Source organism: Euphorbia lathyris, chromosome 4 (assembly GCF_963576675.1).
Source record: "Euphorbia lathyris chromosome 4, ddEupLath1.1, whole genome shotgun sequence".
NCBI lineage: Eukaryota > Viridiplantae > Streptophyta > Magnoliopsida > Malpighiales > Euphorbiaceae > Euphorbia > Euphorbia lathyris.
Window position 1 is genome coordinate 1,885,594 of NC_088913.1, and position 19,460 is coordinate 1,905,053.

Here is a 19,460-nt window from a genome sequence, read left to right on the forward strand (position 1 = left end):
GGAGGAATCCTGGTGCTTATCCCTTTCACTATCCCGACGGCGAGATTCGCCTTTATCCCTTCGAGGCGGAGATGGTGATTCACGGCGAATGTCATCTACCTCCATAAAGTCTTTGCAACGCTCCATCAATTCTGCCATGCTGGTGGGCTTCTTTCGAATTAGATCCTCCTGCAAACTCTTACAAGTGGTGTTCCTTACCAGACATTCCACCGCCATGGAGATATCCACATCAACAATTTGTATACACAACTTGTTGAAATTGTCTACGTACTCTCGGAGGGATTCGTTTGCCTTCTGCTTTAGTTCAAAAAGCTTTCCTGACTTGACCACTGGAGGGATGGAGCCGGCGAATTTAGCACAAAATTCTCTGCTTAATTGATCCCAACTGTCTATCGAGCCAGGTGGCAGGGACTGGAACCAGCCATAAGCGGGACCTCCTAACGTGGTGACAAACATTTTGCAGAGCACTGGTTCAGTCGCACGGTTGAGGCGAAGTAGTATTCGGTATTTTCTGACGTGGGCCTCAGGGTTGTCCGCCCCCGTGTATATAGTGAAATTAGGTATTTTAAAATGCCTATCCGTTTCTTCTGCCTCGATCCAAGCCGTGAAGGGCGAATCCTTATTGGCGAATGGGTTATGCCTGGCATTCTCCTCATTCATACGGAGCACAGCGGCTCGAACTCTATCTTCAAAATTCTTCGGATCCGCCCTTCGGCGGCCCCTTCGCGGAGATCGGCTTGGAGAAGATGAAGAACTGGATCCTGAAGATGGATCCGAGGGTGATTGTTCGCCTCCGTCTCTACGTCCATCTCCCCCTCCGCCTCCACCACCCCCACCCTGTCCGCCCGGGGGAGTCTGACCGCTACCTCCCCTAGAGCCTCCTACAGGAATATGACCGTCATTCTCTTGACGTGGTGGTGGTGGTGGTGGTCCTGTTGAACGTGGTGTCTCCACGAGCCTTTTGCTCTGTCTATGCCCAGTAGATGGGGGGTGATCTTCCCTGGCGGGAGGATCTCGGTCTTCGGGGCGAAGGCGATTCAGAACGCCTACTTTTATCTTTTCTACGCTTTTTGTGTTTTCACCCCTCTGATCCACCCAAGGAGAGATTTGTCTGTGGTCGCCTTGGGATATCTTGAAGGAAATTAAGGCTAAGGTATAGCAGCGGAAATATAAAAATTTTAGCCTACTTCCTTTTAACCATAGGATCCGTTAATCGTTATTTCATATAAATAGGGATAAGAAGAAATACCTTTTGATGATCAATCTACCGTTGCAAACGAAGTGCCCACAACTTCAAAGGAGATGTAAACTGTTTACCAATCTGCCCCTATCCTAAACAGACCTTCCAGACCTCCGAACGACAATCCCTTCGGTGGAAACGTGGAAGAATATGTCTAGAAGCTACTGTCCAAAAATCGCGACGATCCGACAGTTCAATCTTCGGGAATCCTCGAAATAGTGAACTGACCTGATGTATGCGAAGAAAAACGAATTTCTCCCTTTTGATTGTTTTTCCTTCTTTCGTGAACACGGTGAGATTAAGTTAGAATCAACCCTTATGAGATGCAACCAAAATAGATTGCCTCTAATAAACCAACACAAGATCAAAGAGAAAGAGGGATGAATAAGATTAATCAATCGATGGAATGCCGTATGAATTCTTGTTCACGAACTTGGGAATAGAATTCTTTTCTCTCTCTCTTAAGCAATTTCGAAAATCACAAGTGGGGAGGGATATGTGCATTAGTCGAAATTCATTAGGGGATGGGGTATATATATTAGCTTGTATCTAAACCCTAGTTAGATAGGAATAGGTTACTTAATAGGAATCCAATTCGGAAAAGGATTCCTAATTATTATCTCACTATATATCTAATATAATTAGGATAATAATAAATAACCTAATTGGATAATAATAGGAGAATATTAATCTAATTAAAACTCCTAATTAAATTATCTCTTAATTAATTTAATTCATAATCCTAATCCAATTAGGATTAATGGAATAAAATTAATTCCTTACTAACATATATAAATTTCGGCCCCCTCCTAGTATTCGGGCCTTACTGGGCTTAATTGGGCTTCCATCTATTAATCATATCCATCTCTCTTTTGGTTCCAAGTCTTATGTGTGATCCATTAGGTCCTTACTACTTCTGGCCGTATGCAACCTATTAAATTAATTTCTTCAAGAATTATATTTAATCCCTTGCATAACGGAATGATGTACAGAGTATGTTATTGGCAAGTCCTTAATCATTCCCCCAGAGTCCGTTAAGAAGACAGGTTGATTCTGTCGTTAACCCTTCCGTATTAGTTACGGTATAATACGATCCTTTATCAACTACATCCTTGAACTGAATCTTATGACTATGGGTAATGTCAAGTCACATATAGCGAGAAGTTCGTTTTACTTGTTATTGGCCGAGTCAACTCAAAAAGATAGGTTAAGTGAAATCTGAATTTCTACTCTTAAGCTATCACCTTGCAAGGGTTTAGAGTCGAGTCTTCCACAAGCGATCCTTGGATGTATCTCCCATTAATCGGGAGTGGTAAATGCTCAATCCAATGTATAACTACCCTGAAATTACTTCATGTGACACCCAACCTTTGCAGTTCACACCCCAGAGTCATCTCTGTTAAGGATCGTGGGACCACAGGATCAAAGTCTCACATTCAGTAATTCAGGATGACCAATTAACATTCCTTTGAGTCTGAGGATTAGTTATACCTATTAATACCAATGAGATGAACAGTTGACAAGGATAAATCTACCCATCCTGTTATCTCAAGTCGGATCCCCAATCCTAATGAACAACGTTTCACCGGATCTATGTAACTGTCCAGATATCTATATATGTGAAGCTTGTGAGATCAGCTTTCTGTCGGACAGAAGACATTGTTACATACAAGTCTCAACTGTGATATATTAATCCTAAATATATCACTTGACTTGGGGTGGTTTTAAGTTTATTAGTTTATTATAAAGTTTTGTCTCACTTCATGCTTGTATGAACACTTTATAATCACTTTAAACAAACTTACGGATTTCCTTTTATTAGACTTTATTTAGTGCTTAAAAGGGATTGCCTTTATATAGTTATAAAACATATATCTCATTAAAACAAATGATATAAAGAACAATTCATTTACAATAAGTTTGTATCCTGCAACAATTGACTATAGGACACAAAACCCCAACATACTCCCACTTGGACTAAAGCCAATTGTTTCTAAAACTTATCCCAGTAGAAGTTAAATGATGATCATGTACTTTCTGGGTTAAAGGCTTTGTTAACGGATCTGCAACGTTGTCCTCTGTAGGTACTCTTTCTATTCTCACATCTCCTCTAGCCACAATCTCTCTAATGATGTGGTATCGCTTTAAGTAGTGCTTGGATGCATTATGAGACCGTGGTTCCTTTGCTTGCGCAATGGCTCCATTGTTATCACAGTACAGAGTAATGGGATTGACAATGTCAGGCACCACACCTAGTTCTGTAATGAACTTTCTAATCCAAACCGCTTCCTTTGCTGCTTCCGCAGCAGCGATGTACTCTGACTCGGTCGTAGAGAAAGCTACGCTTCCCTGCTTGGAACTTTTCCAACTGACCGCGCCCCCATTTAGGATAAACAGGTATCCTGATTGGGATTTAAAATCATTCTCATCTGTGAGATGACTAGCGTCTGAAAATCCTTGTATTTTCAGATCTCTTTCTCCGTACACTAGAAACATATCTTTAGTTCTTCTCAAGTACTTAAGAATGTTCTTGACGGCAATCCAGTGCTCGTCTCCCGGATTCCCTTGGTAACGACTCGTTACAGATAACGCGAACGCTACGTCGGGTCTAGTGCATAGCATAGCATACATAATCGAACCGATCGCGCTGGCATACGGGACTACAGCCATGCGTCGTTTGTCATCATCAGTTTTAGGACATTGATGATTATTTAACTTTACTCCATGTACCATGGGTAAGTTACCTCGTTTCGATTCAAGCATGCTAAACCGATTTAGCACCTTTTCAATGTATGTAGCCTGTGAAAAACCAAGCAGTCTACGTGATCTATCCCTGTAGATCTTTATACCAAGTATATAGGCTGCTTCACCGAGGTCTTTCATTGAGAAGTTACCGGATAACCATATTTTCACTGACTGTAAAAGAGCAATGTCATTTCCTATTAACAGTATATCGTCCACATATAGTATGAGAAATGCTATAGAGCTCCTACTTGCTTCCTTGTAAATGCAAGCTTCTTCGCAATTTTGTTCGAAACCAAATTGTTTTATGGTTTCGTCAAAACGCTTGTTCCAGCTTCTAGATGCTTGCTTGAGTCCATAAATGGATCTCTGAAGTTTGCAAACTTTATTTGCATCCTTTGATATGAAACCTTCAGGTTGCATCATGTATACATCCTCAAGCAGGTTTCCGTTTAGGAAAGCTGTTTTCACATCCATTTGCCAAATCTCATAATCAAAGTGAGCGGCAATTGCAAGCATGATTCTGATTGATTTGGACATAACAACGGGAGAGAAGGTTTCGTCATAATCAACACCTTGTTTTTGACGATATCCTTTCGCTACCAACCTAGCCTTGTAGGTGCTAACCTTTCCATCCATGTCAGTCTTCTTTTTGAAGATCCATCTGCACCCTATGGGTTTTATCCCTTCGGGTGGATCAACCAAAGTCCAAACTTGGTTAGTATACATGGAATCCATTTCAGAATCCATGGCTTCAAGCCATGCTTTAGAATCTGGACTAGTAAGAGCCTCTTCGTAGTTTCCAGGTTCGTCGTCTAACACGGGAACCTCGTCATCATCTCCCACTAGAAAACCATATCTAACTGGGAGTTCACGAACTCTTCGTGATCTACGAATAGGTGCCACTGGAGTCTCATCTAATGGGACTTCTTCGGGTACCTCAACCGCCTCCGTTGTTTCAGTTGGTGTTTCTTCCTCTTGAACTTCATCGAGTTCAATCACGCTTCCCTTTTGTGTTTCTTCGAGAAAATCTTTCTCTAAGAAGGTTGCGTGTTTGGATACGATCACTTTCTGATCATCTGGATGATAGAAGTAATATCTCATAGTTTCCTTAGGGTATCCAATGAAGAAACATTTATCAGATTTAGAATCTAATTTGTCGGACGTAACGCGTTTGACATATGCTGAACAACCCCATACTCTCATGAAAGAGAACACGAGTTTCCTACCAACGAACAATTCATATGGCGTGGAACTAGCGGATTTAGTTGGTACTCGATTCAGGGTGAAGAGGGCAGTTTCTAAGGCATAGCCCCAGAACGTCTTTGGAAGTAAGGCCATGCTCATCATGGATCGTACCATATCTAATAGGGTACGGTTTCTCCTTTCGGATACACCATTGTGTTGTGGTGTATAGGGAGGTGTCCATTGTGAGCATATCCCACATTCAGTTAGATAATTCAGAAAATCATCAGAAAGATATTCGCCACCTCGATCAGATCGAAGTGTTTTTATTTTCTTTCCTAATTGATTTTCCACTTCATTCTTGAAACATTTGAACTTGTCAAAAGCTTCTGATTTGTGCCTCATCAAGTAGATATAACCATAGCGAGTATGGTCATATATGAAGCTAATGAAGTATCTGAATCCTCCTCTTGCTTGGACTGACATAGGGCCATATACATCCGAATGAATGAGTCCTAGAGTGTCTGATACACGCTCACCTTTATTGCTAAAGGGTGTCTTTGTCATTTTACCTTTTAAACATGATTCGCATGTTTCCAATGATTCAGAATCGATTGGATCTATAAGCCCATCTGAATGTAGCTTTAGCATGCGTCTCTTGTTTATATGGCCTAAACGACAATGCCACAAGTAAGTTGAATTATCTAGCTTATGTCTTTTGGTATCAATTGCAAAAACATGAATTTTATCATCTAACACATAAATCCCATTTTGTGATATTCCTGAAAAATAAAAGATCGAATCTTTGTAAAAATTGCAACTATTGTTCTTTATTGAAATATGAAAACCGTCGTCAACGAGACGGCTAATAGAAATAATGTTACGAGACATCTCAGGAACGTATAAACAATTCCTTAATTCTATTACAAGCCCAGAGGGCAAAAGTAAAACATAATCTCCAATTGCGAGGGCGGCAACTCTTGCTCCATTTCCCACTCGCAAGTTTTATGCTTCCTTTCTTTAGTTCCTTAGTCTGTTTTAGCTCCTGCATATTTGTACAAATATGGGATCCACATCCGGTATCAAGTACCCAAGATTCAGACAATGAAACCGTATTTATTTCAATATAGAACATACCAGATGAAGAAGCACCGCCTTTTCCCTTCTTGAGGGTGGCTAGATACTCCTTGCAGTTTCTCTTCCAATGCCCGTCTTTACCACAGAAGTGGCACTCTCCTTTGGGCTCTTTAACTTCCTTTCCCTTGGACACATCTTTCTTACCTTTCTTGGGATGTTTAGAATTGGGAAATTTCCCTTTTCTTTTCCTCGATCCCTCGATTACAAGAGCCGGTATGGCCTTGTCTTTCTTCATATTGGGCTCAACTGATTTGAGCATGTTTGCAAGCTCTTCAAGAGAGGTTTGCAAGTCATTCATTTGGTAGTTCATGATGAACTGTGAATAACTCTCTGGGAGGGACTGAAGAACCAAGTCGGTACTTAATTCGTTGTCCATCACAAATCCAATACTAGAAAGTTTGGTAATATAGCCTATCATCTTGACACAATGTGTCATGACAGATGTGCCCTCTTGCATCCTGCAACGATATAACAGTTTTGATATCTCGTAGCGTTCGCACCTGGTTTGTTTCCCAAACAATTCCTTTAGGTGCATGATGATGGAATATGCATTCATCTCCTCATGTTGCCTTTGTAATTCCGATATCATCGATGCAAGTATGATGCAAGCGGCATGATCATCATCAGCCTTGTGCTTCTGATAAGCATCAATTTCCTCGATGGGAGCATCATCTTCAGGGACAGAGGGTATCGATGTATCAAGTACATACCCAATTTTCTCGAACTTCAAAACAATTTTGAGGTTACGAAACCAGTCGGTGAAGTTTGAACCATTCAATTTGTTATCGGTAAGGATGTTTTGCAAATTGGTTTTAGTCATGATTTTAAGAGTGTGTGTTTAAACAAAACCCGAGAGTGAGAAAGAGTAAACGTATGTCATTCATTTGCTTTAAAGTTTAACAATCTAAAATTATAGGCCTTTTAATTTATTTCAGATTGCTCCCACTATTTTGTCAAATTAATAACCCTCTATATTAATTCGAAGAATTTCACAAATCCTTTAGTGAGCTAGGATCCTAACTCCTGAGATTTCGCCTTGAGTTTACTCAACAAGCTAGTCTCATTCATTAGGTAGATTCATATAATCAATCACATCTCTAATGTGATTCCTAGGTTATTGGGTTACTAACCACATTAGTAACTAATATGCTATTCATATTAATCCCAACCGTTTTGCCCATTAGTTTATGACAACATGAGTTTACTCATCCAATTATCATAATCTAATTTAAGTATTACCCCATATTCATGAAAAATAATTTTCGATAATTCAGGTGTTACCATAAGACCCCGAGCTTGAGTTTACTCAACAACCCAAAGGCCCCCAGTACTGCCGGCTGAATTATAATATTAGGGAGGGGCAACCGATTTTAATAACTTACTTATTTACTTAACTTTTTAATGAGGGATTTTATTTAAGTCTCATAATCTAACTTAGTCTTGATTTGCTTTAGCATACATCAGACATACATACATTCACATACATTGGCGTTATGGACATATCATCTAAATTATTCCGTCGAGCCAGAGACGGAATAAAAAGGCCAAACCTAAGGAAATACTAACTATTACATATTTCTCTTTAGGTCCTCCGTCTTCTCCTTGGCGTCTTGAAATTACATATTAATTTCTATACTACTATAAGAAAACTTCAATTGAATTGAAGGGAATCAGATGAGAGGAGAAATTACAATAGATAGTAGAAAGGCAGGACGCGCAGGCCCTATTTCAAAAATACCAAAAGACTAAAAGAGGGTCCAAATATGTCCATCACTCCAAACATGCATAGACTCAATTAAATAAATTTAATTGGTTGATTACATAACCGACTTATGTAATATTTAGGTTAATCACATTAACTCGTCAAATTAACTTTCATCCAATTTTACTTCTAATCGTTTTGTATCTTTATATTAATCATTAGATTAATATAACCATATAAAACGTTGATTATGCTCGTCCCATTTATTTTGATTTTAATACATTTAACACTTTGATTTACATATTGGTAAAAACAAACATTTAAACGAATTATTCATTCGATAATCAAAACAGAAAACTATTAATTTCTGAAAACATTCTAAAACAATTTTAAAACGGTTTTCAGAAATAGGATAATCTACAATAGATTTCCGTTTTATCATTTAGAATTAATAAAACTAATTTTATCAGCCTAACTATAAAACTAATAGATTTTGTTATAATGATTATCAACCGAAATAATTAGGAACATAAGCATAATCAGTTTTAATTAACAATTAATCAAAACTTTATTTATCTTTAGAATTAATCAATCAATACTATTTTTCAATTAATCCTAACCATAAATATTTATTCAATCCTATTGAAAACTTCTATATTTTCATATATGAAATAACGGATTTAACGATGGCTTTGATACCACTGAAGGAAATTAATGCTAAGGTATAGCAGCGGAAATATAAAATTTTTAGCCTACTTCCTTTTAACCATAGGATCCGTTAATCGTTATTTCATATAAAGAGGGATAAGAAGAAATACCTTTTGATGATCAATCTACCGTTGCAAACGAAGTGCCCACAACTTCAAAGGAGATGTAAACTGTTTACCAATCTGCCCCTATCCTAAACAGACCTTCCAGACCTCCGAACGACAATCCCTTCGGTGGAAACGTGGAAGAATATGTCTAGAAGCTACTGTCCAAAAATCGCGACGATCCGACGGTTCAATCTCCGGGAATCCTCGAAATAGTGAACTGACCTGATGTAGGCGAAGAAAAACGAATTTCTCCCTTTTGATTGTTTTTCCTTCTTTCGTGAACACGGTGAGATTAAGTTAGAATCAACCCTTATGAGATGCAACCAAAATAGATTGCCTCTAATAAACCAACACAAGATCAAAGAGAAAGAGGGATGAATAAGATTAATCAATCGATGGAATGCCATATGAATTCTTGTTCACGAACTTGGGAATAGAATTCTTTTCTCTCTCTCTTAAGCAATTTCGAAAATCACAAGTGGGGAGGGATATGTGCATTAGTCAAAATTCATTAGGGGATGGGTATATATATTAGCTTGTATCTAAACCCTAGTTAGATAGGAATAGGTTACTTAATAGGAATCCAATTCGGAAAAGGATTCCTAATTATTATCTCACTATATATCTAATATAATTAGGATAATAATAAATAACCTAATTGGATAATAATAGGAGAATATTAATCTAATTAAAACTCCTAATTAAATTATCTCTTAATTAATTTAATTCATAATCCTAATCCAATTAGGATTAATGGAATAAAATTAATTCCTTACTAACATATATAAATTTCGGCCCCCTCCTAGTATTCGGGCCTTACTGGGCTTAATTGGGCTTCCATCTATTAATCATATCCATCTCTCTTTTGGTTCCAAGTCTTATGTGTGATCCATTAGGTCCTTACTACTTCTGGCCGTATGCAACCTATTAAATTAATTTCTTCAAGAATTATATTTAATCCCTTGCATAACGGAATGATGTACAGAGTATGTTATTGGCAAGTCCTTAATCATTCCCCCAGAGTCCGTTAAGAAGACAGGTTGATTCTGTCGTTAACCCTTCCGTATTAGTTACGGTATAATACGATCCTTTATCAACTACATCCTTGAACTGAATCTTATGACTATGGGTAATGTCAAGTCACATATAGCGAGAAGTTCGTTTTACTTGTTATTGGCCGAGTCAACTCAAAAAGATAGGTTAAGTGAAATCTGAATTTCTACTCTTAAGCTATCACCTTGCAAGGGTTTAGAGTCGAGTCTTCCACAAGCGATCCTTGGATGTATCTCCCATTAATCGGGAGTGGTAAATGCTCAATCCAATGTATAACTACCCTGAAATTACTTCATGTGACACCCAACCTTTGCAGTTCACACCCCAGAGTCATCTCTGTTAAGGATCGTGGGACCACAGGATCAAAGTCTCACATTCAGTAATTCAGGATGACCAATTAACATTCCTTTGAGTCTGAGGATTAGTTATACCTATTAATACCAATGAGATGAACAGTTGACAAGGATGAATCTACCCATCCTGTTATCTCAAGTCGGATCCCCAATCCTAATGAACAACGTTTCATCGGATCTATGTAACTGTCCAGATATCTATATATGTGAAGCTTATGAGATCAGCTTTCTGTCGGACAGAAGACATTGTTACATACAAGTCTCAACTGTGATATATCAATCCTAAATATATCACTTGACTTGGGGTGGTTTTAAGTTTATTAGTTTATTATAAAGTTTTGTCTCACTTCATGCTTGTATGAACACTTTATAATCACTTTAAACAAACTTATGGATTTCCTTTTATTAGACTTTATTTAGTGCTTAAAAGGGATTGCCTTTATATAGTTATAAAACATATATCTCATTAAAACAAATGATATAAAGAACAATTCATTTACAATAAGTTTGTATCCTTCAACAATTGACTATAGGACACAAAACCCCAACATATCTGATCCGCCTAGACCTAACCCACGACTTGCAGATCCGCCAGGAATAGTTTGATCGTTTCTTTGACTTCCTCCTGCGCCAGCAGGGAATAACTCTCGATTGATTGGTCGTTCTCCCAACGCCGCCATGGAGGTTACTATGGATTCGGTATTATGAGCTTGGAGAAATGAAGAATTATGGGCGTTTGGCCCTAGAGTCATTTGGGGCCCAGAAGATACCGTAGATGTGGGCGCCATGCTCCAAAGCGGAGGAATGATCATGAATGATCGTAGGCGATTACCTGTCTCAGGACCAAACTTTTCTCCTATTGCTTCCGCACACATGTTGATGAAAGCATCTGGGGGCATACTACTTCCAGCTTGTGTTGATGGAATATTTGAATCAGCGCGGCCAGCGCTAGCTATTGGTTGACTCAACGGTGTTATTAGTGGTGTTTTAACCCCTGAGGAGGGGTTCTGCTCTTCACCTGTCATACTCTTTTCAACGTGAATAGAAACCCTTTATTTGATTAAGGTTCCACCTTCACCGCACCAATTGATGACAAGCGGAGAAATTCTGATCAGCTTCCGTCCCTATGGGGGCGTCGTTGGGTTCGACGGGGGGAAGCTCCGATGCCAAAGTCAGTAAGATAGAACAAGAGAGCAAACTGAATTGACAAAGGATAAGTGAATGTGTACCTTGATAGCCTGAGACGTAGGCTACATATAGCTAGAAAGTTGTAACCTACAGTAACTAGAAAGTCTCCATTAATGTTCCATTAATGGCGGTTACAAGTTACCTTTAAGTCGGCGGTTAGCTAATTGATAGCTCATTAATAGCCTTTATGGCCAGGTCGGCCCAGCCGTTCTAATGGCGAATGAGCGTTCAATGAGATTCGCCTCATAGGTTCTCTGGCGGGTCTCTTTTGATGGGACCCCGGTGATCCGGTGATCCAGCCGGATCTCTTCAATACATGGCGTTCTTTAGGTGAATATCTCTTTTGGTCCTCAGGATAATATCTCAATGTTATCAGTGGCCTTACAAGAATTTTGATAAGTACAAAGCTGACTCCAGCGACAACAAGTACAAGAAGGACAGCTCAAAGCCCATTACATGCTTTGAATGTCATCAAACTGGCCATATCAAGTCAAGTTGTCCCTCGCTGAGGAAAGAGAGAAAGAACGGCAAGAAGGCAATGGCGGCAACCTAGAGTGATAGTGATGATTCATCATCATCTGAAGCTGATGCCACTGAGTCAGCAAAGATCTGCTTCATGGCAGATGAGCTTGCTGAGCCATGTGTTTCTGAGCATGCTGACCCCTCCATTGCATCTGACGATGAGGAACACTCAACTGAGGTAATATCACTACCCTTGCTTAGAAATGAAATGGTTAATGCCCTGAGTGACCTTTATACACTTGTCAAAAAGTGTAATAAAAAGGTTAGAGCACTCAGCAGGCGATGTGATGAGGTTGAGGAGGTCAAACTGAGTGACCTTCGATATATTCTCCAGGACACTTCGATTTTGCATAGTAATGTAGAAATCATGCAAAAGTTTGTCACTGAGGTCCAATCAGATTCTAAGAAACTGAGGAAGGACGTCACATCAATTCAGAACCAACTTAAGGTTCCGAATAAAAGAAATAATCCTCTGAACACTGAGTACCGAAGTACTAGTCAGTAGAGATCGAATCCTCAGCGGAATGTCCAGTGTGACTTCTGTGGGAAGAAAGGACACACCACAAAGGTGTGCTGGCACGCTCAGCACTAGGGTGCTGACCAGTCAGTGAGACATCTTAAACGGAAGGTCAGCTGTGACTTCTGTGGAAAGAATGGACACACTGTCCAAGTGTGTCGTCATAAAATGAAATATGATGCTTTACCTGTTGAACCTAACAAGCAAGGACCCAAAAAGAATTGGGTACCTAAAAGCAACTAGCTATATTGCAGGTAAGCCTGAAGTGTGCTGAGAAGTCAAAGATGTGGTACATTGACAGTGCATGCTCGAGGCATATGACTGGTGATGAAACTCAGTTCATCACGTTTGTGGGTAAACGAGGAGGAAGTGTAAGTTTTGGAGACAACAAGAAGGGTAAGATAGTAGGGTCAGGAACCATTGGTGGCAATCCTACTATTGAGTCAGTCTCCCTAGTCAGCGGACTCAAATATAACTTACTCAGTGTAGCTCAGCTATGTGACAATGGGAGAAAAGTTATATTTGATGACACTGGATGTAAAATATTTGAGGGTAAAACAAATGAGTTAATTTTAACCGCCCCTCTTATTGACAATGTCTTTATGCTGAACTTGGAAAAGAAGTTTTCAAAACTGTATGCTTAGTATCAAAGGAAGAAAATTCCTGGATATGGCACATGAGACTTGGTCATGTAAGCATGGACCTCCTGGCCAAATTAGCAAGAAAGCAATTGGTTGAGGGTCTGCCAGAACTTAAATTTGAAAAAGATCAATTATGCCACGCTTGCCAAGCTGGAAAACAAACCAAACAATCTTTTCATAGTAAAAACATTGTCTCAACTAAGCGTCCATTAGAGTTACTACACTTGGATATCTTCGGTCCAGTCCAGCCGCTGAGCTTGGGTGGAAGAAGATTTTCCTTGGTCATTGTAGATGATTTTTCTCGGTACACTTGGATCATCTTGCTGAGTAGCAAGGATGAAACCTTTGAGACATTTTCAAATTTGAGAAGAAAACTTGAAAATGATAAAGACCTTAAGTTAGCTCACATCCGAAGTGATAATGGTGGAGAATTCAAGAACCAACAGTTTGTTGAATTCTGTGAAACCAACGACATTGACCATAATTTCTCTGCTCCTAGAACGCCTCAACAAAATGGGGTTGTTGAAAGGAAAAACAGAACCTTGGTTGAAATAGCCAGGACAATGCTGAGTGAGCATAGGCTTCCAAAGTACTTTTGGGGAGAAGCTGTCAACACAGCGTGCTATATTCTTAATAGGGCTCTTATTAGACCTATACTAAAGAAAACCCTCTACGAACTTTGGAAAGGACAAAAGCCCAACATTGGATACTTTCGTGCCTTTAGCTGTAAATGTTTTATCTTAAATACCAAAGATAGCCTAGCTAAGTTTGACTCAAAAGCTGATGAAGCTATCTTCTTAGGCTACTCAACAAACAGCAAAGCATACAGAGTTTTCAATAAATGAACTCAAGACTTAGAAGAGTCAGTACATGTTGAGTTCGATGAAACTAACCCTGCAGGTAGATACCAGCCGCTGACTGAGGATGACCCACACTCAGCACCCGCTGACCCAGAAACAGCCGCTGAGTCATTTCCTCAAGGGCTGACCAAAGGTAAAAGTGAAACTCAAATTACTTTCACTGACCAATCTACACCTGCAGAGATTGTTGAAACACAACCAGCGCAAGACATCAATCTACCAAAGGAGATTAGGATACCAAGAGGTCACTCAGAAAGTGCCATTCTTGATGCCGCTGAGAATACCCTGATGACGAGAAATCAACTCAGGAGATACCTCAACAACGTAGCATTCGTCTCAATCCAGGAACCAAAGAATTTCGGTGAAGCTGAGTATGATGAATTCTGGATGAATGCAATGCAAGAAAAACTTGATCAGTTTAGACGAAATGAAGTATGGGATCTAGTGCCAAAACCAAGAATCCAGAAGACCATAGGAACAAGATGGGTCTTCCGCAACAAGCTGGATGAACAAGGGAACGTGGTCAGAAACAAAGCAAGACTTGTAGCTCAGGGCTACAGTCAGCAAGAAGGTATTGACTACGGTGAGACCTTTGCCCCAGTGGCAAGGCTAGAGGCTATTAGAATTTTATGTGCATATGCAAGCTATATGAACTTTAAATTGTTTCAAATGGATGTTAAGAGTGCATTCCTTAATGGAGTTATAAACGAGGAAGTTTATGTTAATCAGCCTCCAAGGTTTGAGGATCCTAAATTCCCAAACCACGTTTATAAGCTCAAAAAGGCTCTGTATGGCCTCAAGCAAGCACCACGTGCTTGGTATGAGAGGCTGACCAGTTTTCTGCTGACTAGAAATTATGTCAGAGGTAAAGCTGATACAACCTTATTCATTAAGAGGAAGGGTAAAGATACCTTGCTGGCTCAGATATATGTTGATGACATTATTTTTGGTGCCACTAACGAGTCAATGTGCAAGGAATTTAGCAAGCAGATGCAACTGAGTTTGAAATGTCAATGATGGGAGAACTCAACTTCTTCCTTGGACTTCAAATCAAACAAGGGAAAAATGGCATCTTCATAAGTCAAACTAAGTACGCTAAGGAGATATTGAAGAAATATGAACTTGAAAATTGTAAGCCAATATCTACTCCAATGGGCACTGACACTGTCCTCTGCGCTGATGAGAATGATAAGTCAGTAGACAGCAGATTGTACCGAGGTATGATTGGTTCTCTACTTTACTTAACTGCCAGTAGACCGGACATTCAGTTCTCAGTATGTTATTGTGATAGATATCAATCTAACCCTAAGGAATCTCATTACATAGCTGTAAAAAGAATCCTTAGATATTTGCAAGGCTCGGTGAATGCAGGTTTGTGGTATCCCAATACTTCAGATTTCACACTTATTGGATACACTGACGCTGACTACGGACGAGACAAGCTTGAACGAAAAAGCACCTCAGGAGGATGCCACTTCTTTGGGAGCTGCCTTGTGTCCTGGTTCAGCAAGAAGCAGATGTCGGTAGCCCTGTCAACCACTGAAGCTGAGTACATTGCTGCTGGAAGTAGGCTCGTAGATGGGCCTGTGCAAGCAGGTCTACAACACAGGGCCCCCTAATTTAGAGAGGGCCCAATTTTTTCTTTTTTTACTTATTATATATAAGTTAGTAGCCCAGCCCAATTGCCCAAGTTAGTAACCATATATACATTTTTTACTTAAAGAGTTAAAGTTAGAGAAGAAGATGAAGAGTTTTGTTTTCTAAGGATTCTTTTATTAATTTATTAACGTTAAAAAACGGTAATTTTTCTTAATTACCATTAAAACAACTTCTCTTATTTAAGAATTATAATTTCTTTCTCTCTCCCTCTCATCACATCACGTTTTAGTTATCTCTCTCTTGCCACAATCACATATCTGATTTTCTTTCTCAATCTCTTCTCTTAAATCTTCCATCAATAACGTTAAGAGGCTAGGGTTAATAAGATTGTTTTGGAATAGAAGGATTTGGAGCTCATATATTTCTACAGAATTTTAGGTATTATTCTTTCTCAATTTCTTTAATTATTCTCCCTTTTGACTTTTGATTCTCGTTGATTTTATTGATTCTCTGATCGGTCAATTTGTCGTTTTCTTTTAAGTGATTGAATTATGAAATTATGATTGGCAAAGAAGACTATGACTATTAATTTCAGAATGAGTATCAATAATAAATGTTAATTTGTGAATTGTGATGCTTTTAGATGTTTCTAATATTTTGTACTGTTTTTATTATTTGTTAGCTTTTTACATATTAAAGTACTTTTGTTGAATGAATTGTTGAATGAATGTTAATTTTATTATCAATAATAAATGTTAATTTTATTATTTTGTACTGTTTTTATTATTTGTTAGCTTTTAGACTATTATGACTTAACTAACAAATTGTTGAATGAATTTCAGTTTCACGGTTTCAGGAACAAATCGAACTACAATAAAGGGCTATTTCGATCTATTTGGCATTTTCACTTACCATTTTGAAGTTTCAGGTTGTTTCAATCCATATTATTAATTTCATATTGATTATTAGTTTCGTTAGACATTGTCTTGTGTTTTTCAATTATGCCTCCTAAAAGAAAATATGAATCTGGATATGAAAAGCGCATGAAAAAGAAAAAAGTTGAAGTGTTAATTCAGTCTCAAAAAGGAGCTCTTGATAAATTTATTATAAAAGAATCACAAGTTTCTCTTGAAAGTCAAAATGTTAATATTGATGCTGAAACTGAAAATGATGGTGTGAATGTTGAAAACGGGGACGATAATGTGTTCATTGAGAATGGTAATAGTGATAATGTCCCTATTGAAAATAATTGTGTTGATGATGTGCCTATTGAAAATGATTGTGTTGATGATGTGTCTATTGAGAATGATTATTGTGATGGTGTGCCTATTGAGAATGATTGTGTTGATGATGTGCCTATTGACATATATGATCTAAGAACTTGGGATGGTCTTGATTCCAAAATGATTGATTTATTAGTAAAAAAATGTCCTAAAAGAGATTTGTCCATTGTAAAAGGCCTTAAAGATAAATTTTCTAGGCGATTTACTACTAATTTGTATACTAGAACTTTATCAAATGGAGAGAAGTGTGATAGAGATTGGCTTGTTTATTCAAAAGAGCTTGATAAAGTTTTTTGTTTTTGCTGTAAATATTTAAATATGGGATTGGTAGAGGTCAATTAACTAATGAAGGTTTTGGGGATTGGAGGCATATTGGTGAAAGACTTAGAGAACATGAAACAAGCATAGATCATGTTAAAAATATGACAACTTATGATTTGCGCTTAAGATTTCAAAAGAATCAAACTATTGATAAAACGACTCAAAGACAACTTGAGAAAGAAAAGGATCATTGGAAGAAAGTTTTACAAAGAATCATTTCAATTGTGAAATTTCTTGCTAAGCATAATTTAGCATTTCGTGGTTCTAATGGAAAATTGTACCAAAATAGTAATGGTAATTTTTTGGGCTTGATTGAAATGTTGGCTGAGTTTGACCCTGTTGTCCAACAACATGTTAGACGTATTACTAATAATGATATTCACCATCATTATCTAGGTCATACCATCCAAAATGAGTTAATACTTTTGCTTGGTTCTGCAATTAAAGCTGAAATTATTCGAAAAATAAAACAAGCAAAATATTTCTCAGTTATACTTGATTGTACTCCTGATGTTAGCCATCAAGAGCAAATTTCTTTGATATTGAGATATGTGGATGTCTCTTCAACTCCTATTAGCGTTGAGGAATCTTTTTTAGGATTTTTAAATGTGAATAATACGACAGGTGAAGGGTTGTTTAATGTTTTACAAAATGAGTTGAAAAATCTTGATCTCGATATACTTGATGTGCGAGGACAAGGTTATGATAATGGATCAAATATGAAAGGAAAACACCAAGGACTACAAAAGAAACTCTTGGACATAAATTCTAGAGCTTTTTATACTCCTTGTGGTTGTCATAGTCTAAACTTGATATTATATGATATGGCTAATGCATGTGGTAAAGCTAGAGACTTTTTTGGTATTATACAACACATATATACAATTTTTGCATGTTCTACTAAGAGATGGCAAATTTTAAGAGACAATATTAAAGGTTTGACCCTTAAGTCATTGTCATCTACTCGTTGGGAGAGCCGTGTTGATAGTGTTAAGGCTATAAGATTTCAAATGTTAGAAATAGGAGAAGCTTTACTTGAAGTAGCTGATCATGATAATGATTCTAAAGTGGCAAGTGAAGCAAAATCCTTAGCAAATAATGAGCTCGGTGATTTTGAGTTTTTAGTTGCAATAATTATTTGGTATGAAATATTATGTGCAATTAATTTGGTTAGCAAGACTTTACAGTCAAAGGATATGCTTATTGATGTGGCTATTGAAAAAATAAAAGAGTTAATTTCTTTCTTTAAGAAGTTTAGAGAAACTGGTTTTTATAAGGCTTTGGATAGTGCCAAAGAACTTGCCATTGAAATGAATATCAATCCTATATTTCCTCAAAGGCGTGAAATCAAAAGAAAGAAACATTTTGATGAGAATTCAAGTACTCCATCAGTTACTCCAGTATCCGCAGAGGAATCATTTAGACTTAATTATTTTCTTTACATTGTCGATCAAGCCATTAGTTCTCTTGAAAGGAGATTTGAGCAATACGTAGAATATGAAAGTATCTTTGGTTTTTTGTTTACTTCTCACAAGTTATTGTCATTGGATGATATGAGTTTGAAGTCTTCTTGTATTCAATTTGAAAATGCACTTAAGTTCAATGAACAATCTGATGTTGATGGGAATGAACTATTTGTAGAGTTGAAGTTACTTAGAGAACTTTTGCCTAGAGATATAATGAAACCTATTGATATTTTAACATTTTTGAAAGGTTTAGATTGTTTTCCTAATACAGTTATTGTATATAGAATTTTGTTAACTATTCTTGTGACTGTTGCATCTGCAGAAAGAAGCTTTTCAAAGTTGAAGTTATTAAAGTCGTATATGCGCTCTACAATGTTACAAGAAAGACTCAATGGATTAGCGATGATAGCGATTGAGAATGACGTTTTGGAGAAAGTAGAATATGAAGACTTGGTTGATGATTTTGCTTCAAAAAATGCTAGAAGGATAACACTTTTTAAATAAAAAAGTATATATTTGTTTGATCTTGTATCGAAATGTTATTGTCGATTCATATATAATAATTCGCATTTTTGGTTTATTATTACGTTTTGCACAGGGCCCCCAAAATGTCTAAGATGGGCCTGGCTGGAAGCTGTGTTGCTCAAGTCCTATGGATTAAGCAACAGCTTGAAGATTATGGCGTTCAGACTAAAACAATTGAAGTCAAATGTGACAACAAAAGTGCAATTGATCTGTCAAAGAACCCAATCCAGCACAGCAGGATGAAGCATGTCAGCATCAGACATCACTTCATTAGAGACCATGTACTCAAAGGTGAGATCAAGTTGAGCTAT

The 19,460-nt window shown here is 37.8% G+C and overlaps 1 protein-coding gene across 1 annotated transcript; it reads left to right on the top strand.

The window, feature by feature from the left end:
* Window positions 1-16,555: 16,555 nt before the first annotated feature.
* LOC136226209 (uncharacterized) lies at window positions 16,556-19,128 on the top strand. Its single transcript, XM_066014555.1, has 3 exons — window positions 16,556-17,082; window positions 17,205-18,366; window positions 18,409-19,128. The coding sequence occupies exons 1-3, from the start codon at window positions 16,556-16,558 to the stop codon at window positions 19,126-19,128; spliced, it is 2,409 nt and encodes an 802-aa protein (XP_065870627.1).
* Window positions 19,129-19,460: the final 332 nt, after the last annotated feature.

Excerpts from the sequence above, each read along its gene's own strand:
- LOC136226209 (XM_066014555.1), top strand. The coding sequence starts at position 16,556 with ATGCCTCCTAAAAGAAAATATGAATCTGGATATGAAAAGCGCATGAAA. Across the intron at positions 17,083-17,204 it reads ACTTTATCAAATGGAGAGAA|GCATATTGGTGAAAGACTTA; the intron begins GTGTGATAGAGA and ends TGGGGATTGGAG. Across the intron at positions 18,367-18,408 it reads CAAAGGATATGCTTATTGAT|AAGTTTAGAGAAACTGGTTT; the intron begins GTGGCTATTGAA and ends TCTTTCTTTAAG.